General features: G+C 46.0%; 1 protein-coding gene across 2 annotated transcripts; it reads right to left on the bottom strand.

Annotated features, from left to right (window-relative positions):
* Nucleotides 1–7,272: 7,272 nt before the first annotated feature.
* Nucleotides 7,273–27,237, bottom strand: LOC144491714 (protein rolling stone). 2 transcript variants are annotated; one of them, XM_078209921.1, is made up of 3 exons: nucleotides 27,047–27,237; nucleotides 19,826–20,084; nucleotides 7,273–12,361 (listed from the first exon to the last, which is right to left on the bottom strand). In XM_078209921.1, exons 1-3 carry the CDS (start codon nucleotides 27,140–27,142, stop codon nucleotides 11,826–11,828), a joined length of 891 nt encoding a protein of 296 aa, XP_078066047.1. In that variant the 5' UTR covers nucleotides 27,143–27,237; the 3' UTR covers nucleotides 7,273–11,825. The 2 variants fall into 2 exon arrangements, with proteins under 2 accessions (XP_078066047.1, XP_078066046.1); XM_078209920.1 differs by having other exon boundaries at nucleotides 7,273–12,364.
* Nucleotides 27,238–27,460: the final 223 nt, after the last annotated feature.

Genomic DNA, 27,460 nt, shown 5'->3' on the forward strand with positions numbered 1-27,460 from the left:
GGATGGGGGAGACAGAAACCTAATTGTATCAAAGAATTTTAACAGTTAACACAAACATGATTCATGTTCCCTGGACTGAGTATGACTGACTGAAGAGGTTGGAGAGGGATTTCACAGGTTTTTCTTCTCACTTATGTCCTGTGACTCAGTTGGTAGTGTGCTTGCCTCTGAATCACAAGGTTTTGGCTCCTGGTGCAGCGCTGAGAGAAGGCTACATTATCAGAGGTACTGGCTTTCAGGCATCATCCTCTCAGAGTGATATGAAAGATCCCATTGCTCTACTTTGAAAAAAAAACAAAGGGGGTTCGTCCTGGCCAATATTTATTCCTCAACCATTAGTTTTTATTCATTTGTGGGATATGGGTGTTGTTGGGAAGACCAACACTTATTGCCCATTCCTAATTGTCCTTGAGAAATGGCCTCAACCGGGATCTTAGGTTCATGTCACACTACATGTAACCCCCACCATTTGGCCTGGGCTGGCAAAATCCTACTAACTGTCCTGGCTTGATACAATTCACACCTCTTTAACCTGTGATTATCCCACTCTCCACTCGCACTGTCTGCAGCTGTGAAGACTTGATTACTTGAAAAGACTTGCATTCTAACCGTTATCTTGCAATTGTATCTTTGTCTATATATGCCATGTTTGTGAAACCTACCTCTCCGCTCACCTGATGAAGGAGCAGTGCTCCGAAAGCTCGTGATACCAAATAAACCCGTTGGACTTTAACCTGGTGTTGTGAGACTTCTTATGGTGTCTTTGAGAAAGTGATACTGAACCATCTCCTTGTACCGCTGCAGACCATATGGTGTGGGTACACCCACGCTGCTGTTAGGAGAGGAATTTCAGGGTTATGACAGAGCTTCAGTGAAGGAATGGTGATTTGGCTCCAAGATAGGATGGTGTGTGACTTGGAGAGAAACAGGAAGGTGTCAATGCTCTCATGTACCTGATGCCCTTCTTCCTCAGGTAGAGGTTACATGATTGGAACATGCTGTCGAAGGAGCCTGGGTGAGTTGTTTCAGTGTATCTTGTCACTGTGTGGCTGTGTTGTAAGGAGAGAATGTTTGTGGTGCCAATCAAGTTGGCTGCTTTTCCTTGGTCGGTTTTGAGTTCCTTGAATATTGTTGGAGTGGCACTCATCCAGGCAAGTGGAGCGTATTCCATCACACTCCTGACTTGTGCCTTGCAGATGGTGGACAGACTTTGGGGAGTCAATAGGTCAGTTATTCATGGTAGAATTCCCAGCCTCTGACCTGCTCTTGTAGCCATAGGGTACGATCTTACCGGCCGTTGACGCCATGCTCCCGCCACAGCAATGTCGGAGAATTTGGCGGCCAGACAAGTCTCTGTTCACTGCAGCGGGATGGGAAAATCCCGCCGGAGTGAACGGTGGTAAGATTCCAGCCATGTTATTTTTATGGCTGGCCCAGGTGAGTTTCTGCTCAATGGTGAGCTCCTGGATTTTGATTGTTGAGGTTTCAGTGATGATAATGTCACCAATTGTTTACGGGAGATGGTTAATGCCACTTTCATTGGAGACAGCCATTGCCTGGCACTTGTATGACATGAGGTCACACTGGAATACTGTGTACAGTTCTGGTCATCCTATAATAGAAAGGATAGTTCATAGAATGTATCCACGAGTTCAGAGAATGCATCCGCGATAGTTTCCTCGAACAATATGTTATGGAACCTATAAGGGAGCAAGCTATCCTAGATCTGGTCCTGTGTAATGACAGTAAGATGTCTCACAACACCAGGTTAAAGTCCAACAGGTTTATTTGCTAGCACAAGCCACAAGCTTTCAGAGCGCTGCTCCTTCATCAGGTGAGTGGGAGTTCTGTTCACAAACAGGGCATATAAAGACACAAACTCAATTTACAAAATAATGGTTGGAATGCGAGTCTTTACAGGTAATCAAGTCTTAGAGGTACAGACAATGTGAGTGGAGAGAGGGTTAAGCACAGGTTAAAGAGATGCGTATTGTCTCCAGCCAGGACAGTTAGTGAGATTTTGCAGAGATTTTGCAGATCCAGTTCCTTCAGGAAAGGATGTCCCGAGGCAGGGTACATTGGGGAGACCATGCAGATACTACGACAACGGATGAATGAACACCACTCGACAATCACCAGGCAAGAGTGTTCTCTTCCTGTTGGGGAGCGCTTCAGCGGTCATGGGCATTCAGCCTCTGATCTTCGGGTAAGCGTTCTCCAAGGTGGCCTTCACGACACATGACAACACAGAATTGCTGAGCTGAAACTGATAGCCAAGTTCCACACACATGAGGATGGCCTCAACCGGGATCTTGGGTTCATGTCACACTATCTGTAACCCCCATGACTTGCTTGGGCTTGCAAAATCTCACTAACTGTCCTGGCTGGAGACAGTACACATCTCTTTAACCTGTGCTTAATCCTCTCTCCACTCACATTGTCTGTATCTTTAAGACTTGATTACCTGTAAAGACTCGCATTCTAGCCATTATTTTGTAAATTGAGTTTGTGTCTTTATATGCCCTGTTTGTGAACAGAACTCCCACTCACCTGATGAAGGAGCAGCACTCTGAAAGCTTGTGGCTTGTGCTACCAAATAAACCTGTTGGACTTTAACCTGGTGTTGTGAGACTTCTTACTGTGCTTACCCCAGCCCAACGACGGCATCTCCACATCCTGTGTAATGAGACAGGAATAATTAATGATCTCGCAGTTAGGGATCCTCTGGGAAGAGGCGACCACAGTATAGTTGAGTTTAAAATACAGATGGAGGGTGAGAAGGGAAAATCCAATACCAGTGTCTTGTGCTTAAACAAAGGAGACCACAATGGGATGAGGGAGGAGTTGGCTAAGGTAGACTGGGAGCAAAAACTTTATGGTGGGACAATTGAGGAACAGTGGAGGACTTTCAAAGCGATCTTTCCCAGTGCTCAGCAAAAGTACATACCAGTGATAAGGAAGGACTGTAGAAAAAGAGATAATCAGCCATGGATATCTAAGGAAATAAAGGAGGGTATCAAATTGAAAGAAAATGCATACAAAGTGGCAAAGATTAGTGGGAAACTAGAGGATTGGGAAATCTTTAAAGGTCAACAGAAAGCCACAAAAAAAGCTATAAAGAAAAGCAAGATGGATTATGAGAGAAACTAGCTCAGAATATGAAAACAGATAGCAAAAGTTTCTACAAATATATAAAACGAAAAAGAGGGCTAAAGTAAACATTGGTCCTTTAGAGGAAGAGAAGGGGGATGTAATAATTGGAAATGAGAAAATGGCTGAGGTATTGAACAGGTATTTTGTGTCGGTCTTCACAGTGGAAGACACAAATAACATGCCAAAAATTGATGACAAGAAGGCTATGGTAGGTGAGGACCTAGAAATGATCATTATCACTAAAGAGGTAGTGTTGGGCAAGTTAATGGGGCTAAAGGTAGACAAGTCTCCTGGCCCTGATGGAATGCATCCCAGGATACTAAAAGAGATGGTGGGGGAAATTGCAAATGCACGAGTGGTAATTTACCAAAATTCGCTGGACTCTGGGGTGGTTCCCGCAGATTGGAAAACAGCAAATGTGATGCCACCATTTAAAAAAGGAGGTAGACAAGAGATGGGTAACTATAGGCCGGTTAGCTTAACTTCTGTAGTAGGGAAAATGCTTGAATCTATCATCAAGGAAGAAATAGCGAGACATAGAACATAGAACATAGAAAGCCACAGCACAAACAGGCCCTTCGGCCCACAAGTTGCGCCGATCATATCCCTACCTCTAGGCCTATCTATAGCCCTCAATCCCATTAAATCCCATGTACTCATCCAGAAGTCTCTTAAAAGACCCCAACGAGTTTGCCTCCACCACCACCGACGTCAGCCGATTCCACTCACCCACCACCCTCTGAGTGAAAAACTTACCCCTGACATCTCCTCTGTACCTACCCCCCAGCACCTTAAACCTGTGTCCTCTCGTAGCAACCATTTCAGCCCTTGGAAATAGCCTCTGAGAGTCTACCCTATCCAGACCTCTCAACATCTTGTAAACCTCTATCAGGTCACCTCTCATCCTTCGTCTCTCCAGGGAGAAGAGACCAAGCTCCCTCAACCTGTCCTCATAAGGCATGCCCCCCAATCCAGGCAACATCCTTGTAAATCTCCTCTGCACCCTTTCAATGGCTTCAACATCTTTCCTGTAATGAGGTGACCAGAACTGCGCGCAGTACATCTGGATATAAATTGTCCCATTGAAAAGATTCAGCATGGGTTCATAAGGGACAGGTCATATTTGACTAATTTGGTGGAATTTGTTGAGAATATTACATGCGCAGTGACAACGGGGAGCCTTGGATGTGGTGTATCTGGATTTCCAGAAGGCATTTGACAAGGTGCCGCACCAAAGGCTGCTGCATAAGATAAAGTTGCACGGGTGTTATGCATAATGTGTTAGCATGGATAAAGGGTTGGTTAACTGACAGAAAGCAAAGGGTGGGGGTAAATGGGTGTTTTTCTGGTTGGCGATCAGTGACTAGTGGTGTGCCTCAGGGATCAGTGTTGGGACTGCAATTGTTTACGATTTACATAGATGATTTGGAGTTGAGGACCAAGTGTAGTGTGTCAAAATTCGCAGATGACACTAAGATGAGTGGCAGAGCAAAATGTGCAGAGGACACCGAATGTCTGCAAGGGGATATAAATTGTCTAAATGAGTGGGCAAGGGTCTGGCAGATGGAGTACAATGTTGGTAAATGTGAAGTCATCCATTTTGGTAGGAATAACAGCAAAATGGACTATTATTTAAATGGTAAAAAATTGCAGCAGGCTGCTGTGCAGAGGGACCTGGGTGTCCTTGTGCATGAATCACAAAATGTTGGTTTGCGGGTGCAGTAGGCAATTAAGAAGGCAAATGGAATTTTGTCCTTCATTGCGAGAGGGATGGAGTTTAAAAACAGCGAGGTTATGTTGCAGCTGTATAAGGTGCTGGTGAGGCCACGCTTGGAGCACTGTGTACAGTTTTGGTCTCCTCACTTGAGAAAGTATATATTGGCACTGGAGGGGGTGCAGAGGAGATTCACTAGGTTGATTCCGGAGTTGAGAAGGTTAGCTTATGAGGAGAGACTGAATAGATTGGGGCTATATTCATTGGAATTCAGACGAATGAGGAGCGATCTTATAGAAACATATAAGATTATGAAGGGAATAGATAAGATAGAAGCAGGGAAGTTGTTTCCACTGGCGGGTGAAACTAGAACTAGAGGACATAGCCTCAAAATAAGGGGAAGCAGATTTAGGACTGAGTTGAGGAGGAACTTCTTCACCCAAAGGGTTGTGAATCTGTGGAATTCCCTGCCCAGTGAAGCAGTTGAGGCTACCTCATTGAATGTTTTTAAGGCAAAGATAGATACATTTTTGAACAGTAAACGAATTAAGGGTTATGGTGAACGGGCGGGTTAGTGGAGCTGAGTCCATGAAAAGATCAGCCATGATCTTATTGAATGGCGGAGCAGGCTCGATGGGCCAGATGGCCTACTCCTGCTCCTAGTTCTTATGTTCCTATGTTCTTATATTATTAAACTAGAAAGAGTGCAGAAAAGATTTACAAGGATGTTACTGGGATTTTGGTTTTATAAGGAGAGGCTGGATAGACTGGGACTCTTTTCCGTGGAGTGTAGGAGACTTAGGGGTGATCTTATAGAGGTCTATAAAATAATGCGGGGCATAGATAAGGTAGATAGTCAACAGCTTTTCCCAAAGGTAGGGGAGCCTAAAATTAGTGGGCATAAATTTAAGGTGAGAGGGGAGAGATACAAAAGGGTCCAGAGGGGCAATTTTTTCACACAGAGGGTGGTGAGTGTCCGGGACAAGCTGCCAGAGGTAGTAGTAGAGGCGGGTACAATTTTGTCTTTTAAAAAACATTTAGACAGTTACATGGGTAAGACGGGTATAGAGGATATGGGCCAAATGCGGGCAATTGGGACAAGCTTAGTGGTTTAAAAAAAGGACAGTAAGAAGTTTAACAACACCAGGTTAAAGTCCAACAGGTTTATTTGGTAGCAAAAGCCACACAAGCTTTCGGAGCTCCAAGCCCCTTCTTCAGGTGAGTGGGAATTCTTTCCACTCACCTGAAGAAGGGGCTTGGAGCTCTGAAAGCTTGTGTGGCTTTTGCTACCAAATAAACCTGTTGGACTTTAACATGGTGTTGTTAAACTTCTTACTGTGTTTACCCCAGTCCAACGCTGGCATCTCGACATCTTAAAAAAAGGAAGCATGGACAAGTTGGGCCGAAGGGCCTGTTTCCATGCTGTAAATCTCTATGACTCTATAACTCTATGAATGTTATATACTACTTATCAGCCCAACCCCTAAATGTTGCTCAGGTGTTGCTGCATGTGGGCATGGACTGCCCCAGTACCTGAGGAGTTGTAAGTGGAACTGAACACTGTGCATCGATCAGCAAACATCCCTTCTTCTAATGTTAGGGAGGAATCAACTATACGAAGCAGCTGAAGATGGTTGCAACAATCTGAAATTGAAGCACTCCTGCAGCAATGTCCTCGGGCTGAGATAACTGGCTTCCAACAACCACAATCATCTATGACTCCAGCAGTATGACTCCCCCCCGATTCCCATTGAATCCAGTTTGGCTCGGACTCCTTGATGCCACACTCAATCACCGGCTGCCTTGATACTAAGGGCAGTCACTCTCACCTCGCCTCTGGAGTTCAGCTCTTTTGCCCATGTTTAGACCAAGGCTGCAATGAGGTCAGGAGCTGAATGGCAACATCACTAAAGACAAATGATCGGGTGGTCATTATTGCTTTGCTATTTGTGGAGCCACATTGTGCGCAAATTGACTTCTATGTTTCTTACGTTGATACCACACTTCAAATATCTTCACAAGTTCTGAGATGGGTAATGGCACTATATAAATGCAAGGTATTTATTTACATGGATTCAGCTATATTTTATGAAGGGAACATGGCATAGTCTTAGAAATACCTTTTGGTAATATTAGTGTACAACACCTAATGCAGCCAAATGACATTTGTTAGCGGAAGTGTTATCCATATATTTCCAGTGATGATCACCTGTACTGAAAGAGAGGACAGAGCTAATGGACGGAATTTTCCCGTCCCGTCCACCGATGGGAATCACAGCGGGCGGGACAGGACCATGCAAAAGCCTATTGACCTCGAGTGGGATTTCCTGGTCTTGGGACGAGCGAGTCCGGAAAATACCACCCAATATCATTGATAGTAAATTCTCAAGTCACATGTATTAAAACAAAGGTATTTATTTACACATTAACAAAACACGTGGTCTGGGCAATGTGACATCACTTTTGAGGTACACGGATTAGATGGATCAGAATACTGTAATGTACATCACAGGATAGATGGACTTCACACATAGCTATAACTTGGTATGCATGACTTTAATATGAGTGGATACACGATTGTATATTAATGCACGATATAGTATATGCTAAAGGGTATTTGAACCAGATATGAATATTACCCTTAGAGTAAGGAAGGTTTACGGCCAGAATACAATGCAAGTACGCATTGTTTGACAAGTGTATCCTGTCCCCACTTGCGGTCTCTCAATGTCGCAGTTTTATTTCTGTCAATTGTGTTTCATGAGTTTTCATTCTCCAAAATGCTCATGTCAGTGGGAGAAGCTTCCAGTATCATTGTACTTAATCCAGAATTATGAAGCTTTGTTATTATGGCCCCAATAATTTGTACACTTTAGGCGTTACTGAATATAAAGATAAACATATATATGGGGCAGCCTGGTCACTCAGGGTACTTGCATCAATAAACTGCATAGGTGTCAAAAATAACATCTGCAATCTTTCTTTTCCTTCTGGATGTGCTTTCCCTCACTAACAGCAACTTGAGTTTCTATAGTGTCTTCAACATGAAATGTCCCAGTGTGATTTACAGGAACATTATTGAACAGAATAAGTGGGGCGGCACAGCGGCACAGTGGTTAGCACTGCTGCCTCACAATGCAAGGGACCTGGGTTCAAATCCAGCTTTAGGTGACTCTGCAGAGTTTGCATGTTTGCTCTGGTGTCCTCCCACACTCCAAAGATTTGACTTGATTTATTATTGTCACATGTATTATGCGTGCTACACAGACAAAGCACATCGTTCATAGAGAAGGAAAGGAGAGAGTGCAGAATGTAGTGTTATAGTCATAGCTAGGGTGTAGAGAAAGATCAACTTAGTGCGAGATAGGTCCATACAAAAGTCTGATGGCAGCAGGGAAGAAGCTGTTCTTGAGTCGGTTGGTACGTTACCTCAGACTTTTGTATCTTTTTCCCGACAGAAGAAGGTGGAAAAGAGAATGTCCCGGGTGCGTAGGGTCCTTGATTATGCTGGCTGCTTTTCCGAGGCAGTGGGAAGTGAAGACAAAGTCAATAGATGGGAGGCTGGTTTGCATGATGGACTGTGCTTCATGTATAGATGTGTAGGTTAGGTGGATTATCCATGCTAAATTGCCCTTTAGTGTCCCAAGATGTATAGATTAGGTGGATTAGCCATGGGAACTGTGTGAGGATAGGGTGAGTGAGAGAGATTGGGTAAGATACTCTGCCAGCAAGTTGGTGCAGACCCAATGGGCCGAATGGCCTCTTCTGCAGTGTAGGGATTCTATATGATCCTACGAAAACTTACACCAAGTCACAAAAGGAGTTATTAGGCCAGGTGACCAAAGATTTGGTTATAAGGAGCATCTTAATGGAGGAAAGAGATGTCGAGAGGTGGGAGGTTTAGGGAGGGAATTCCAGATCGTCAAGCTCAGGCAACTGAAAGCAGTTAAAATCTGACATGTTCAAGAGGTCAGGACAAAAGCCACCGCTGGATCTTGAATGTTTGTGGGATCGCAGAGATAGGGAGGGCCACAGAGGAATTTGAAGTTTAAAACTGTGGCTTTGCTTCACTGGGAGCCAGTGTAGATCAGTAATAACAGGGATCATTGGTGAATGGGACTCGGTGTGAGTAAGGACATGGACAGCAGAGGTCTGGATGACCTCAAGTTTACAGAGGGCAACCATGGAAGGCTGTTCGGAGGTGTGTTGGGATAGCCAAATTGAGAGGCAACAAAGTGATGCAATGAGGATCTCAGCAATTGATGAGGTGAGATTGGGTGATGAAAGGAAGGTGGAAATATGCGGTCTTATTAATGATGCAAATATACGGTCAGAAGCTCATAGAATCATAGAATGGTGCAGAAGGCGGCCATTTGGCCCATCGAATCTGCACCGACAATAATCCCACCCAGGCCCTATTCCCGTAACCCCTCATATTTACCCTGCTAATCCCCCTGACTCTAAGGGGCAATTTAGCATGGCCAATCAACCTAACACATACATCCTGAGGTTTAAATATGACACCAGATTTGGGGGCAGTCTCACGAGGCCTGAGACATTGGCCATGCAGGTGGATGGAGCCAGTGACTCAGGAACAGAGGACAGGATCTCGACCCCACTCTTGCCTTCTGCAAGAATGCTGGCAGGGGCTTAAGATGCAACGAAACCTGACAGTACTGATCTTGCCGGTGAGATCGCGACTTCTGATTTTCACTGTCCCTCGCCAGTGATGTCATCTTGTTCACGTGCACAGTGGGCGTGAGCCTGATTTACATACATTCAAATTCAGTTCCATATAATCAACACGCTCTCTCGTCCTATATGGACCCCTCGCTGTATATTCACAGCGCGTTGATGTGACGTCATGTTGGCGTGATGTGCAGCAGGTTCACCTGTTGTGGGGATCCCCCAAAGGGTGTAAAGGTGAGTATAGCCCCTATAGAGTATAGAGAGAGACATGCCCTGGCATTACCCCCAGCACAGATTGGCACTGCTGGGTTGGCACCACCAGATTGGCACCAGTGGGAGCCTCATGGATTGTGTGTGGGGGAGTATTAATTTACATATGGTGGCACCCAGAAATGGACCCGGGAACTGGGGATGCCCCGGGGTGGGGGCGTGTGGGGGTACGCTGTGCAATGTGGGTGCCGTCATTGACTGTGTGGACAGGGTGAAGGAGTCTGACGCTCAGGAGGAAGAGGGAGAGGGGTGGGCGCTGGCGTTGACAGTTGTTTGGGGCGGGGGAGGTGCTGATTCCAATCATGGGGGGTGGGGTGAGAAGTGCCGGCTCTGATCAGCAGGGGGGCAGTGGGGTAGGGGAAGCCCACCCATTTGTGAGCTGAGGGGTTGGGGAAAGATTCATTCATGTTTTGAGCGGAACGCCCTCGAAACATGGTGCCCCGACCTCAGTACAGCCGGGCTCTACTGGCGTGTTGAGGCCCTGCCCCTACATGATATCGTGAATCTCACCCCAGCTGCTTTCTTTTCGACAAAGCATGGTAAGATCTGGAGAGAAAACCGACCAATTTCTCTGGAGAGAAACACATCTCGCTGGAACCGAAACTTTTCCAAATTCTGCTTGGATCACCCCCTAGTGGCTTTGGCTGGCCCAATCTAGAGTTGGAGGAAATTTCACCATCTATTTCTGGATATCAGAAATCAGTAAGAAGTCTCACAACACCAGGTTAAAGTCCAACAGGTTTATTTGGTAGCAAATACCATAAGCTTTCGGAGCACTGCTCCTTCGTCAGATGGAGTGGACATTGCCACTCCATCTGACGAAGGAGCAGTGCTCCGAAAGCTTATGGTATTTGCTACCAAATAAACCTGTTGGACTTTAACCTGGTGTTGTGAGACTTCTTACTGTGTTCACCCCAGTCCAACGCCGGCATCTCCACATCATGATTATCAGAAATCAGTCAGACAACTTGGAGGCTGCGGTGAAGTCAAGAGAGGTCATGTTGAAATAGAGCTCGGGGTACGTACGGAAACTGAAAATGTGTTTTCAGATGATGTTACTGAGGGGCAGCATGTGGGTGAGAAATAGGAGGGAGCGGTGGTTAGAACCTTTGGAAATCTCCTTGCATGTTTCCTGTCACCTTAGGACATTCACTGGTTGGAAACGTCCAGCACAATTTAGCTCTGAGGTGTTTCATTGTGTCAATAGCTTGTAGTGTCTGCCTATAACTAAATATTTTGCTCTGACAATATATCCCTCAATGGCGAGAAGCAGGTGGTAGCCCCCCAGGAACAGGTCTTTTCCTGGTGAAGAGCTCTTTCAGGGGAGTGGGATTGCCTTGCTGGTTGTGAAATGTACCAACAAAGCCAGAACGTGCTTCAGCTTACCAAAGTGAGATGTCCCTGAGCAGCAGACAGCTTCTTGCTAGCTGCCTTTTTCGGACAAACCTGTTGGCTTTACTGAGTCGAACACGTATCTTAAGTTAGCAAGCGAGGCCGGAGGCAATGTAGCTTCACATCACATCCATGAACATCATTGTCTTTTAGGGAAACCCTCACCAGCTTGTAGTCAGTTCAGCATTACTACTCCTTGGGTCCCTCAACAGTGACACCAAATCATCTAGTTAGAACCTCAGGAACAGAATGGCCAAAATTTTACCGGCACACCCACCCCGGATTCGGGATGGGCGAGGCGCGCAGAACGGAATTCTCCGTCGGACTCGAGTGGGATTTTACGAGCCTCGCCCGAGTGAGGTCATAAAACACCAGCCAATATCTTTGTACATGTCCAATTGGAGGGATGGTTCACTGGCAAAACGGGGGTAAGCCAATAATGTAAAGGAATGAATGATGTGGGCCGGTCCCCCAAAATAAAATATGTTGATTCACTATCCTGTCCATTTGATGTGGACAAGGCTTTTCTTTTCCGGTCCATTCCCATTTTTTGCCACCTTAGTTTGAAATCGTTCTGCAAGTGAAATGAGGAAAATCCATGGATAGATTAGCAGTGTGGCACATCACCACCCTTCCTGTTGCACTTGAGATAGACGTGGCGTCTGAGAAAGTGGAGATTCCACACCAGGAACTGAAGGAGTGGCATGAGGACGCAGATGCTCATGATGATACAGCCCATGGCAGGCCCCGGTTTCTCCCCGTAGTTTAGCGACCTGTAGATGTACGGCTGTCCCTTGAGGTTGGTGCCCCCAGCACCCCAGTAGATGACGGTAAAGAGGATAAATGTCAGGCAATAGATCAAGGTGTAAACAAAGTGGGCGAGGTGTATGGGAGCCGCTGTCACAGTCAGCTCCACCAGTACAAGCACTGAGTTTATCGCATGCATATTGATGTTAATGGAGTCAAGTGGTCTCTCTGGAACATACTCTAAGCTCCAGAAGGCAGCTGTGACGAAAAGGGTGGTCACGCAGGTTAGGTTGTGCAGAATCCACTGTATGCAGACGGTGGGATATAATACAGTACAGGATGGATAGAATTCTGTCTGCAACGTCCGAGAAAGGGTCCCACCTTCAATCTCTGGAACTGCTTAGAACAAAGAAAATACAATGGCATTATTAAAAGTACATCCTGAGCTGCTGTTTCATATTTGCTAAGATATAGGAATCATAGAAACTTTTCCAGTTTCAACTAGATGTCCCATTGGGACATCATCCCTGCATTTTTAACAGGGGTTAATGAGCTGTATGTAAATAAAGGGGAAATGAGGAAGGCTTGTGATCTCCAAAGAGAGGTAGAAAAAGAGACTGACAAAGAAAAAGCAAGAGAGAAAGAGGCAGAGGCCCAGAGAAAGTCCAGGATTCTCTAAAGGTAAACTTGCAGGTTGAGTCCGTAATTAAGAAAGCAAATGTAATGTTGTCATTTATCTCAAGAGGCTTGGAATACAAAAGCAGGGATGTACTTCTGAGGCTTTATAAAGCACTGGTTAGGCCCCATTTGGAGTACTGTGAGCAATTTTGGGCCCCACACCTCAGGAAGGACATACTGGCACTGGAGCGGGTCCAGCAGATATTCCCACGGATGATCCCAGGAATGGTAGGCCTGACATACGATGAACGTCTGAGGATCGTGGGATTATATTCATTGGAGTTTAGGAGGTTGAGGGGAGATCTGATAGAAACTTACAAGATAATGAACGGCTTAGATAGGATGGACGTAGGGAAGTTGTTTCCATTAACAGGGGAGACTAGGACGCGGGGGCACAGCCTTAGAATAAAAGGGAGTCACTTTAGAACAGAGATGAGGAGAAATTTCTTCAGCCAGAGAGTGGTGGGTCTGTGGAATTCATTGCCACAGGGGGCTGTGGAGGCTGAGACGTTGAGCGTCTTCAAGACAGAAATTGATAAATTCTTGATTTCTCGAGGAATTAAGGGCTATGGGGAGAGAGCGGGTAAATGGAGTTGAAATCAACCATGATTGAATGGTGGAGTGGACTCGATGGGCCGAATGGCCTTACTTCCGCTCCTATGTCTTATGGTCTTATGGTCTTATGGAAAGAGAAAGACAGACAGGCAGAAATTAGATTTTGTGGTGTCCAATTAAGAGAGCCAGAGAAAGAAAAACAGACAGAGAGAGAAAGAGAAACCCAGATAGAGAGCGCGAGAGAGCAGACAGACAGAAATTAGTCTGTTAATTATTTCATTTCTTAAACATTATGAAGGTTTTCCAGGTGAGAGCAGTAACACTGAGGAAGACAAATTTACACCATGTTAAACTTTGCTCTGAAAAAAACAGGTTGTTTCCTCAAAATATTTACTTGCAGGAACTGATAAGCCTCACTGTTTCCAGTAGTATAATCTGACCATTATCCGGAGGACTAACTGGAACAGATGTGAGGTAGTGATACATAATGGAGGATGGCAATCTGGGTGGGATTGTACTGCTCATTGGTCAGGCTCATTGGTGTTCATAATAGGTCAATTCATGTTCATATTCTTGCTGCTGATTGGTTAACCTGTCGAATGGACAATAGTGCTTTCCTTGAGTAAGAATAGCCAGATGTCTCTCTCTCGAGAAGGCTGCTATCTTGGTGGATGGTGTGGTGTTGGTGGACCTTCATGGCACCTCTGGCATGCATTGTATACCAATGTACGACGGATCAGATATCTTTGGAGTTGGACTATTGGATGTAGTGATTCTTAAGCTAAGCATGTTTGACAATGGCTGACTTGCCCCATTCACTGTGTTTGAAGAAGATTTGATGTTCTTTGAGTCCAGTGTGTAGGCTGCGGCCTGTATGTCCAATGTAGACAAGGCTGAAATAGCACGGTATGCTGTCAATACCTGGTCTATTACAGATGGATTCTTGCCTTTGTGGGTATAAACAATGGAGTGGAACTTCTTAGATGACTTGTATCAGACTTCTATGTCCGTTGACTTATATAATTGATAATCTTTTAAAAGTTTATTTATTAGTGCCACAAGTAGGCTTACATTAACACTGCAATGAAGTTACTGTGAATTCTCCTGAGGGAGAATTTGGCATGGGCAATGCAGCTAACCTGCACATCTTTGGACTGTGGGAGGAAACCGGGGAACCAAGAGGAAACCCACACAGACATGGGTAGAATGTGCAGATTCCGCACAGACAGTGACCCAAGCCGAGAATTGAACGATGTCCCTGGCGCTGTGAGGCAGCAGTGCTAACCACTGTGCTACTATCTATGTGAGATGGAACCAAAGTATGGGAAGCTGACTCTTGTCTTAATGAAACTATTTGTTGTTGAATGAGTAACTGGTGGGTGTGTGCTAATCTTTAGGGAAGGGAATCCATTGAGTTGACTTAACTTGGCAAAGTTGATGTCTTTTGTCACTGATGGAGCAGGGTCTACAATTGAACATGTTGCAAACTGATAGCAGGGTGGATGGACATTGGAAAGATCAGTTGTTGAGATATGTTGTCAGAATGAGTGGGCTTTATGGTCAACGTGATGCCACCATGAGACTTGCTGATGAGAAGTTAGGGAGATAGTGTGCAGAATTGTTGTTCTGTCTCCATGGTAAGAGTAATATTTTAATTTTGATTGTGAAGATATTGTAGGAAACTATAAAGTTTCCTTCCTATCATGTTACCATGTGAAGAAAATGTTCCTGACATATTGCAGTCAGAGTTTAGGTTTAAGACTAACTAATTGAAATACCACTTGTTCAAACTCTGCCTTAAAATGTTAGTAATTGTTGGGTTCCTAAGACAAAATTGTACTTTTAAAAACTGGCCTTTTTCTGCTAAACAAAGCAAAGATGGCTACTACAAGTCACTTGATGCTGGGGTTAGTCGTCTGTCTGGGAACTAATCTTGCTGGCGAAGTCAGTGCATCTTTTTAGACAATAGCTTCCCAACCATCAGACCCTGAACATTGATGACATCCCTTTCAAGAACTAATGACTGAGACATTTATCAGTTCAGAAACCAAAACCAGTTCCAGATAAACATCCCTTTTTGAAGTCACTGTGAGGAAGGAAAGTCACATGATACAAGCCTCCAGCCTTTTTGGACAGTTTAATGTGAAATTAAACTAGGCAGACTTATGTTTAAACATCACCTGGACAAAATTCCAGCAGCCAGGCTGGGTAAGCAGTTTCAATTCCAAAAAAAGGCTGTTTGATTCCACAAGCTCCTATCAACATCTGGGCAAATGGGCAAAACGCAGAAAAAGCCCATCGTGCTGTAATGTCATTCACTCCAAGGGTTTTGGTATTGTTGAACACATCAGAACAGAACCTCACCACAGTGAAAACACCCTCTGGAATCTGATTTTAGACTCTGGAAGTCACGTGAACTGATATCCATTTATTTTGTGGTCTTCATACTGTAAGACCTTTTCTCTATACCCGTCTCCCTCCCTACCTCCCCAATTTTACTGTGCAAATGGCTGGAGTGGGAAGTGGCAAAGAAACCTTGGGCAGCATTCTGCAGTTTTCCTTGTTCCCAGCCCACTGCCAGCGAGAATTTGGCGCTCTATTCACTGCAGTGACAGTGGAGAATCCCAGCCACGGGTGAGGTCGGAGGCTTCCGGCATTTCTTTTCCCTAGGTTTTGAATGCATAAAAAAAAAACTAACTTCCTGAGATAATCCTAACTAGAGTTTGCTGTGGATTGTAAGTAAAATTGGATCACAAAATCCGAGGGGTTGGGGACGCCGTCACCTCCGATTCTTTTCAAGAACTAAATCAGAACACCTTCTGCTTACGGAGAGGTGGTAAGAGGAAATCAGAGCAGTTTGAACTGTCCCTCTGATGCACCATCAATCGAGCAAAGACTAGTTTGTATGCAAGAACAAATAGGCTTTTATTAGCAAAAGACTTGGAGCACACCCATGCCGATGAACTGGTCCAGACTGAGGCAGGGGGGTGGGGAGCAGTCGCCTTTATACCTGGACCAGAGGGGGAGGAGTCTCGGGTAGGGCCGGCAGGGATGTGTCCAGGCATGTCACATATACAGGTAATAAGCTAACAGTGGTTTACCACACCCTCTCCTGTCCATAACATGACGATTAGCGACAATAGCGTTCCTGTAACAGCACCATATCTGTGTTTGAAATAGGAACCTTGCCACTGGAAAGGCCAAAAGGCAAAAAATGACAAGACAGCAACTTTCTCACCAATCACATACCCCCTTACTCAAGAAACACCCCACTGCCCATTCGACTGAATCAACCAATCAGCAGCAGGAATGTTAACATGGACATACTCTGTACTGGGACCTCTGCTATTTGTGATGTATATAAATGATTTGGAAGAAGGTGTAACTGGTGTAATCAGCAAGTTTGCGGATGACACGAAGATGGCTGGACTTGCGGATAGCGAAGAGCATTGTCAGGCAATACAGCAGGATATAGATAGGCTGGAAAATTGGGCAGAGAGGTGGCAGATGGAGTTTAATCCGGATAAATGCGAAGTGATGCATTTTGGAAGAAATAATGTAGGGAGGAGTTATACAATAAATGGCAGCGTCATCAAGAGTATAGAAACACAGAGGGACCTTGGTGTGCAAGTCCACAAATCCTTGAAGGTGGCAACACAGGTGGAGAAGGTGGTGAAGAAGGCATATGGTATGCTTGCCTTTATAGGACGGGGTATAGAGTATAAAAGCTGGAGTCTGATGATGCAGCTGTATAGAACGCTGGTTCGGCCACATTTGGAGTACTGTGTCCAGTTCTGGTCGCCGCACTACCAGAAGGACGTGGAGGCGTTAGAGAGAGTGCAGAGAAGGTTTACCAGGATGTTGCCTGGTATGGAGGGTCTTAGCTATGAGGAGAGATTGGGTAAACTGGGGTTGTTCTCCCTAGAAAGACGGAGAATGAGGGGAGATCTAATAGAGGTGTACAAGATTATGAAGGGGATAGATAGGGTGAACGGTGGGAAGCTTTTTCCCAGATCAGAAGTGACGTTCACGAGGGGTCACGGGCTCAAGGTGAGAGGGGCGAAGTACAACTCAGATATTAGAGGGATGTTTTTTACACAGAGGGTGGTGGGGGCCTGGAATGCGCTGCCAAGTAGGGTGGTGGAGGCAGGCACGCTGACATCATTTAAGACTTACCTGGATAGTCACATGAGCAGCCTGGGAATGGAGGGATACAAACGATTGGACCAAGGAGCGGCACAGGCTTGGAGGGCCGAAGGGCCTGTTTCCTGTGCTGTACTGTTCTTTGTTCTTTGTTCTTAACTATTATGAACACAATATCCTGACCAATCAAAAGTAAGATCCAGCCACAATCCCAATCCTCCACCATTGACAACCCCCTCTGTTAGACATTCCCTCAGTTGATGGGTAGAGTACGCTGCCTGAAATATTGAGGCCTACCAGTTCTCTGTTATGTTAGCAACTGCTCTTTTCAGAGCAAAGACTTTGCATGATGTTTACGTGGTGAATATATCTTCCTCAATGGTTTGACCTTCCTGTAATTTTGAAACTGGTGTATTGCAAGCTGTCTGAAACAGGACATGGAATTACATAGAGCACAGCACAGAGAGAGGCCCCAACAAGTCCATGAACCTGTTGATGCTCCACATGAGCCTCCTCCCACCCTAACAACCTTTCCTTCTCTTCCTTTCGGGCGGCACACTAGCACAATCAGGCGGCATGGTGGCACAGTGGTTTGCACTGCTGCTTCACAATGCCAGGGACCCAGGTTTGATTCCCGGCTTGGGTCACTGTCTGTGTGGAGTCTGCATGTACTCTCCGTGTCTGCGTGGGTTTCCTCCGGGTGCTCCGGTTTCCTCTCACATTCTGAAAGACGTGCTGGTTAGGTGCATTGACCCGAACAGGCGCTGGACTCTGGTGACTAGGGGAATTTCACAGTAGCTTCATTGCAGTGTTAATGTAAGCCTTACTTGTGACTAATAAATAATCTTTAACTTTTACATTTTTCTCCCTCATATGTTAATCTAGCTTCCCTTAAAGGTAACTACGCCAGTTCCTGATTTCTTACATAAGATACCAGGAAATGCCTTAAACAATTCAGTCTGAATAGACTAAAGAGGGAATTAGATATATTTCTGGAGAGAAGTGTATATGGGATGTGGTGAGAAGGTGAGGATTGACCTGTGTAAAGGGAACATTGCAACATTTGGAGGTCTGGAATGGATTACATTTTGTTTTGGATACTTCCTGGAGGCACAATAGTTGAAGGAAGTGTGTTGGATACTTTGGACCAGGTAAGAATGGAACCAAACAAGAGGAGTAAAGGAGAAAATGTATGATAAAACCTGTATCAAAATTACTTACAAAATTTATACAGGGATGTTGTGGTAGTAATGATGGCAAAACTGTCTGAAATAACTCCTCAGAGGCCGGTGTCCCTTCACAGATTTCCTATATTTACAAACTCTATCTCACTCCTAGAGTGATTCAGGTGTATAGTCAGAATCAGGAGTGTCAGAAGACCGGACACTCCCATTTTTGTATAGCCAGATGAGGCTCCCTGATTGGACAGGGAATTATGACCTCAATCAGGGAGCTCATACTCCAAGAAGTCAACCTCTTTGGCCTCATTGAACTCATTACATTGTCAACATTTGCCATTGTTACACCTCTAAAGCTGACAGAAGATTCTGGAATCGGCAAATGCGCAGTTAAAGATAGAAATTCAGAAATTGCTGTCAGTGGTTCTGCACTTCTCCATTGGGCACATGGCAAAGTCCGCCAGCCTGTAACAAATTCGAAATTACTGAACTGATGAAAATGTACACTGTTAGTCTTTGTGTAAACAAAATCCGTGATAAAATCCCCCCTTGTTGATTGAAGTGTGATTCGGATTTTAATGGGAATCTAAGTTTATAATTATTGTTGACCAGCCTCTTTGCTGCAGAGAAACTAATTTCATTTACTCCATTACAGTAAAACAAACACTTTTAAAAATATTGTTTATTTAAGTTTTGTTTTATGATATTTTAGCCTCAATATTAATTCCATATTTATGTTCCGACCATTTATTTAATTCTCCAAAATTTTAATTAAAAATGGAAAATTTGAGTGCATTTTACTTTCTGGTTTACTACCTGTGAGAATACTTCAATGTGATTGGATCTCCTTGACTTGGCACCAGATTCAAACTGACATCAGGAAAGGGGGAATTCGCCCAATGTTGATCTCTTTGTGGGCAGCTTTCCTTGAGGTAAGAGGGTGGTATGATGGCACCATGGTGAACACTGCCGCCTCACAGCTCCAGGGACCCCGGTTCGCTTCCAGCCTCGGGTGACTGTTTGTGTGGAGTCTGCACATTCTTCCTGTCTGCGTGGGTTTCCTGCGGGTGCTCCAGTTTCCCCCCCATAGTCCAAAGATGTGTGGATTAGGTTGATTGGCCAGGTTAAATTGCTCCTGAATGTCAGCAGGGTAAATACATGGAGTTACACGGATAGCGCCCGGGTGGGATTGTTGTTGGTGCAGGCTTGATGGGCTGAATGGCCTGCTCCTGCACCGTAGGGATTCTATGTTTCTATGAACAGGTGAGCATTGTCACTAACCATGAGAGTTGGGTTAATGTCTTACCTGGGTTGCATCTTGAAATCTCCTCTAATGAGGCTGCACTAATGTCCTGTTCTGACTTCTTCCGTCCAAGTGCCATGTAGCATATCAGATTTACCAATGCCAGGACAAAGTATATCGTTAGGAATACATAAGTTATGTGCGTCAAGAAGATGAACCATTTAGGGTCGCTAGTCTGAACTCCACTTGAAATGCACCAAACCAGGGTGTATATCGCGGCGAAACTTCGATAGAATAACCAGACAGCTGGGTGGAACCGCCACTGAGAGAGAGGAAAGAGAAATATTCAGTCAACATGAACCAAGAGCCTTCTCAGAAGCTGAGCTTTTGGCATCAATAAGGTGAATTGTCACAATCCGGATGATAATTGTATAGCGGCTGCCAAATAATGGGAAGAAAGGATAGTCAGGGTGTTAGATGAGCATTCCGCCCCCACCCATTCCCGGCACACAGGGTTTTCTGAACCCAACCCCTCCCTGCGTAAGTTAAAGTTATTCGGCACGGTGGCACAGTGGTTTGCACTGCTGCCTCACAGCACCAGGGTCCCGGGTTCAATTCCAGCCTCGGGTCACTGTCTGTGCGGAGTCTGCACATTCTCCCCGTGTCTGCGTGGGTTTCCTCCGGGTGCTCCGATTTCCTCCCACAGTCCAAAGATGTGTGGGTTAGGTTGACTGGCCATGATAAATTGCCCCTCAGTGTCAGGGGGATTATCAGGGTAAATGAGTGGGGTTACGGGAATGGGGCCTGGATGGGATTGTGTTCGGTGCAGACGCGATGGGCCATATGGCCTCCTTCTGCACTGTCGGGATTCTATGATTCTAACTTTTATCGCAATTTTTTTTCTTTTTCTGAAGGTACTTACTCACAATGGGGTACGGCACCATTAGGTAGGTTGCCAAGTGTGCGTTTCTTGTGTTAGCCTAGACAGTAGGTGTGAGAGTGGACTATTTTACACAGGGTTCCATAGTGTAGACAGAGTGGTCATGTGATGACATGGTTACTTAAAGGGCCACGTGTTGGAAGTGAGGGATTTCTCCCTGGAGCGTGGGCAGAGAGAGATATAACAGCAATAGTTTATTAACTATTAGTGGGCAGAGAGAGATATAACAGCAATAGTTTATTAAGTACTCTGAGTAGCTCTTAGAGTAAGAGCTACTCAGAGTACTTAATAAACTATTGGTGTTATAAGTCTTTCATCGCGAGTCATCCGAACCCTGCACTTCTACACAATGTATATATACATCGCAGAAACAGGCTATTTGGTTCAACCAGTCTAAGCTGGGTGTTAATGCCTGGATCAAGCTTTTCCTCATCTAAATCGATCATAGTAACTCTTTGTTCTTCCTCATTGCCTGTAAAGCTCCTGCTTAAGTAAAATAAAGTTTATTTATTAGTCACAAGTAGGCTTACATTAACACTGCAATGAAGTTACTGTGAAATTCCCCTAGTCGCCACACTCCCGTTCGGGTCAATGCACCTAACCAGCATGTCTCTCAGACTGTGGAAGGAAACCGGAGCACCCGGAGGAAACCCACGGAGACACAGGGAGGACGCGCAGACTCCGCACAGACAGTTACCCAAGCCAGGATTCGAACCCGGGTCCCTGGCGCTGTGAGGCAACAGTGCTAACCACTGAGCCACCCAAATACACCTATACTATTCACTTCAACCAATCTCTGCATTAACGAGTTCCACGTTCTCACCACTCTTTGGGTAAAAGTGTTTGTTCTGAGTTCTCTACTTGATTTCTTGGTGACTATTTGACAATTGTGGGGCAGAGCAGCTAAGCATGATGCAGGCCTCACGCCCTCCCCCCCCCCCATCCACATAAACACAAGTATACGCACACACACAACAGACATGCATTGCAATACAGTCGACTGGACAGGGAACAGGAACGGAAACTCTGGCTGATTAACTCAACATGGATTTGGCTTCCAACTTGGAAACCTTCGCTCGACTTATTCAAACTGGAACTGAGCTTCTGAACCACATCCGCACAATTACAAAAACATCTCTCCACACGTGCTGTCAGACCCGCTGAGATTTTCCAGCATTTTCTGTTTATGCTTCCAGCATCTGCAGTAATTTGCTTTCAGCTGCAATTGCAAAGTTTGATTGTTCCCACCTTCGTAGCGTTTCCTGTCTCGGATCCTATCTGGACCCATCTGCTGCTGAGAGCCTCATCCATGGCATAGTTACCTCCAGTCTCAATAATCTTCTGGCCATCTTCCCATCCTTCATAAACCTCAGCTCATCCAGAATTCTGCCGCTCATTTCCCAACAATTCCTCTCTTACTGACCCCCTGACTCAGGACAGTTAGTTGAATGTCGAATTAATAACCAAAACTTGAAAATTTAATGTGAAAAATGCAATGAAATTCTTCAATTTTGATCCATTCTGAAGAACATAAAGGATGAAGGGGGCGATTTTCCCAAAACGTTTCTAAGTATCATAACAGCGTGAAAACGGGGATTCTCCACACCGGTCTTTTGGATGAGCTTGGCACTGCAGTCGTCCGGTACTCTTTGACAGTACCTTTGACAATTTCATTGACAGATGGGAGCTTTGCACGGGGATAGGGGGGGGTGCGGAGCCTAATTATATCGGGGAAGCTGGCTTCAGTGCGTTTGGGTGCCATTGCACAAGGCATCTCGATCTGACAATGGACCGGGAGACCTTCTCCCACTACCCCCCTATCAGGCATCGTTCCCCGCACCCCATCAGCAGTGCATTGTGACCCACCCCTCACCCTCCCCCCTCTCACCAACACAAGCTGCTGGATTGGGGCATCAGGACCCTCCCAATGTGTCCCCTGGCAGACCCTGGAGACCCCTGTCACGACGACCTCCGTGACTCACCCCTGCATGGCCCCCCCTTGCCGAACACCCCCGTTACAGAGCTCTCCCTTGCGTAGCAGCACCCCCCCCCCAGCGCATATCCTCCCGTAATTGTGCCATAGTGCCACCCCCACCCCCACTTAGGCCGCACCCCTTTGCACTGCCCCGGCACACTTATAGTGCCCAAGTAGGCACTGCCAAGCTGGCACTGCCTGATGGACACCGCCCAGCCATGTCCCCGATCACCCGGGGGCTTTAATGGCCTCTGATCTCCCTGGTGTGGCCATGGCACCTGGTCTGCGCAATTGCAGAGCAGTAGCTGTTCTCGCCGGCATGGTATCTCGCCAACGAGGCGGGAAAGCATCTGGGAGGGTGGAAGTAGCGTGTTGAACCAGGCGAGTGGATGTAAATGTATGCAATCCGATGTTCATAGACTTTGCGCCCTTTCTGGGCGTGAACATGAGAACATAAGAACTAGGGTCAGGAGTAGGCCATCTGGCCCCTCGAGCCTGCTCCGCCATTCAATAAGATCATGGCTGATCTTTTTGTGGACTCAGCTCCACTAACCTGCCTGCTCACCCTTCATTCCTTTACTGTTCAAAAATTGATCTATCTCTGCCTTAAAAACATCCCATGAGGTAGCCTCAACTGCTTCACTGGGCAGGGAATTCCACAGATTCACAACCCTTTGTGTGAAGAATTTTCTTCTCAACTCAGTCCTAAATCTGCTCCCCCTTATTTTGAGGCCATGCCCCCTAGTTCTATTTTCACCCGCCAGTGGAAACAACCTTCCTGCTTCTATCTTGTCTATTCCATTCATAATCTTATATGTTTCTATAAGATCGCCCCTCATTCTTCTGAATTCCAATGAGTATAGCCCCAGTCTACTCAGTCTCCCCTCATAAGCCAACCCTCTCAACTCTGGAATCAACCCAGTGAATCTCCTCTGCACCCCCTCCAGTGCCAGGATATCCTTTCTCAAGGTGCTCTCGTCGGTAAAGAGGGGCTGGGAAGCTAGTATTTGCGTCTGGCGCAAATCAGATGTTTGACCTCTCACACTATTTTCCCGGTTCACCACGCTGACTGACCGACACTGTGAGCCGGCAAGATCACACCCGAGTTGGAAAAGCAAATCCAGACTTTAAAAGCGGAAAAGGAAATTTCTAAGAAACAGACTACTGGTCTAACGATTGAATTTAAAGAGTCTAAAAGAGTCAGTCAGTTACCAATCAGAACAGTTTAGGCCCATACTCTCTGGAATTTAGAAGAATGAGGGGAGATCAAATTTGAGGTATACAAGATGATAAAAGGTGTGGATAAAGTAGACGTGGAGCGGATGCTTCCTCTTGTGGGGCATTCTAGGACGAGAGATCATAGTCTTAGGATAAGGGGTAGCAAATTTAAAACAGAGTTGAGGAGAAACTACTTCTCCCAAAGGGTTGTGAATCTGTGGAATTCGCTACCCCAAAGTGCGGTGGATGCTGGGACAGTGAGTAAATTTAAGGAGGAGTTAGACAGATTTTTAATTGGTAATGGGTTGAAGGGTTATGGGGAGAAGGCAGGAAAATGGGGATGAGGAGCATATCAGACATGATCGAATGGAGGAGCAGACTCGATGGGCCGAATGGCCTAATTCTGCTCCTATATCTTATGAACTTATGAACACAGGAGAAAGGTTCTGAAAGGAAATAATACCCTGATGAAGTTATGAAGCTTGCATAAGGATTCTGCAGCTATCTCTGGGCGGCACGGTAGCACAGTGGTTAGCACTGCTGTTTCACAGCTCCAGGGACCTGGGTTCGAATCCCGGCTCGGGTCACTGTCTGTGTGGAGTTTGCACATTCTCCTCGTGTCTGCGTGGGTTTCCTCCGGGTGCTCCGGTTTCCTCCCACAGTCCAAAGATGTGCGGGTTAGGTTGATTGGTCATACTAAAAAAAATTGCCCCTTAGAGTCCTGGGATGCGTAGATTAGCGGGTAAAATATGTAGGGATGTGGGGGTAGGGCCTGGGTGGGATTGTGGTCGGTGCAGACTCGATGGGCCGAATGGCCTCTTTCTATACTGTAGGATTTCTATGATTTCAAAGACAACAACAGAGCGAAATGAAAAGATTCATAAGCTTGAAAAGGGATTGGAAAAAAAAAACATTGACAAACACCTGGGTGAAATTGTGAAATAAATGGAAATGAAGGCTCCCTTTTTGAAAGGTTAACATTCAGCAAGATCACGGCAGACCCCATAGGAAAAGAAAATCCGTGTCAACTCCAGGAATGAATGGAGTGAGGATTCCCCCCGGAGGGAACGGGATAAATCCACAGTGTCCAAACAAAGCAGACAGGTCGTCAGTAAAGAGAGTCGCAACTGGAGGGAGTTGCAGAAAGGGAATAAGTTGAGACGACCAAGTACCAGAAACAGAGTGAGACTATTCCAATGCCAATAAAACCCCCCCAAAATTCTCAAGACTCCAGACTGTCCGAATGTAAAATGTCGGGGACTTGAGCCGGGTGAGGAGAGGTGGTTGGGGGAAGCAGAGGAGTGGATAGTGGCGGGGAGCGGAGAAGGAATAACAAGTATTGCAAATATATTTGGTTAAAGACGGGAGACGGAAGGTGTAGCATAAGGGTATTTGGCAGAGCAAGGGTTAATGTAGGACTAGGGAAACAGTACGACCCAGATGCTGATGTAGAGAGTCACATGACTGTGTGTAGAGAAGTCTGGGAGTAGGCAACTTGGAGCCAGCACCAGTGCAGAAATATATCTCGGCGGCGTCTATATTTATGGTTTACTGATGGCTTGTGTTCAACCATACAAACGTTCAGACCTCTTAGTGAGACACCAAACATTCTTTACAGCAGCCCCAGCAAAGAAAACCACAGTAGTGGCCAGCACTAACTCCTCACTGCGGGTCAGGGCATACAGGCTCACCTGTTCCCCTCCAGTTAACTCCTGCCATCTCTGCTTGTGTGCCATCTTGTCTGACAAGAGCGAGGGAAAGGTGTCAATGAGAGCTGTGCAATCAGCTTTTGTGATACTGCTGTCATGGGTGAATAACTGGCGGTACGTGTGGGCAAGTTGTGATCTGTGGGCGTGAGGCTTGCAGCAGTCTGTGAGTGCAATGAAGCATAGAAATGTGAGAGAGAGAGAGAGAGAGAGTTAGTAGGTGAGTGATGGGGATGTGGTGGTTGAGCACTGTCCAGATGTGGGGGTGCAGTCGGTGGACGTGGCTTTTGAAGATATATTCACTGACCTTGACCACTCGTGTGAGGTCATTGGACTTCTTGTGGCACTGCCTCCAGATCCCTGGTTCCTTACTCCTGGAAAAGAGCTTCCTGCTCATCTGTTCCCTTTGCCCTTTGACTGTGTCTGGTTCCCTGCAGATTGAGAAGAGCACTTTCCCTTTCCACTTGGTGGCACAGTGGTTGGCGCTGCTGCCTCGCAGCGCCAGGAGCCCGTGTTCGATTCCCGGCTTGGGTCACTGTCTGTGTGGAGTATGCACGTTCTCCCCATATCTGTGTGGGTTTCCTCCGGGTGCTCCGGTTTCCTCCCACAGTCCAAAGACGTGCTAGTTAGGTGAATTGGCCATACTAAATTCTCCCTCAGTGTACCCGAACAGGCGCTGGAATGTGGCGTCCAGCAGATTTTCACAGTTAAAGTAAAAGTAAAACTTATTTATTAGTCACAAGTAAGGCTTACATTAACACTGCAATGAAGTTACTGTGAAATTCCCCTAGTCACCACAGTCCGGCGCCTGTTCAGGTCAATGCACCTAACCAGCACGTCTTTCATTGCAGTGTTAATGTAAGCCTACTTGTGACACTAATAAATAAACTTTACTTTCATTCACTAAGATCTCCAGTGTTACGTCTGCAAGCCTTGGAACCCGCTCGCTCCCAGGTTGGGCCATTCTCCCCTGTTTGCACCTAAGATTCACTTTCTGCACAGCTGCCAACCTCTGCTGTGGCCACAATGCATCTCCCCTTTAAGGGTCCCGGGCTGGTTTTTACACAGTGCAGGCTAGCTTTAAGTTGTGTGAACATGCTACGATATTTGACTCTTCCCCCCACCCCCACTCCCATCTTACTGATGTGAGCAACCAGTGAACAGTGCAGTTTGCACTAGCTGGACACAGTAATTACTCAACTGAGAGGCGAGTTCAGAGTTAGTGCGCTGCCTTGAATGGGCAAAGGTTAATTGTGAATTGTGATCATCGCGCCTGACTTCACGGGCTGTCCAATTGACCCCCCAGTCCGTCGCTCTTACACTAGCTTGGAAGCTGAACAGTTACTCTCATCTGCTTTTAGATTTGCAGATAGTTACAATCTCCAGATGAATCACATCTTGAGCTACTTATTGCTAACATGACAGAAATATAACTTCTGTCCTACCTGCGATCGAAGGATTATTTGTGGATTTCTGGCCTTTGGAGAACGCTTTTCCGTCGTGAACTCTTGCTTAAAATGCTTGATCCAAGAAGCTCCCATTTTTTTAATGGTCTGTATATAATTCAGCGTTCTGACTGAGTCCTGGCATCGACTGGTCTGTATTTATACAGAGGCATTTGGTTCTGGAAGTTGGAACTGGCTGAGAATGACTCAGAACTGATATCACAGTGAGTTTTGCTGGCAGTCGCACAGCTCTTCTCTTCCCCTCGGCCCGCCCTCCCCCCCCCCCCCCCCCCCCCACCCCACTCCCCTGTCCTGTTCCATTCCCCCCCCCCTCCTCCCCACCCCACCCACCCACCTCACCCACCCACTCCCTCCCCATCGTCAACTTTCTCAGGAAAAGGATAACAACTTTCC

Source organism: Mustelus asterias, chromosome 3, assembly GCF_964213995.1.
Source record: "Mustelus asterias chromosome 3, sMusAst1.hap1.1, whole genome shotgun sequence".
Lineage (NCBI taxonomy): Eukaryota > Metazoa > Chordata > Chondrichthyes > Carcharhiniformes > Triakidae > Mustelus > Mustelus asterias.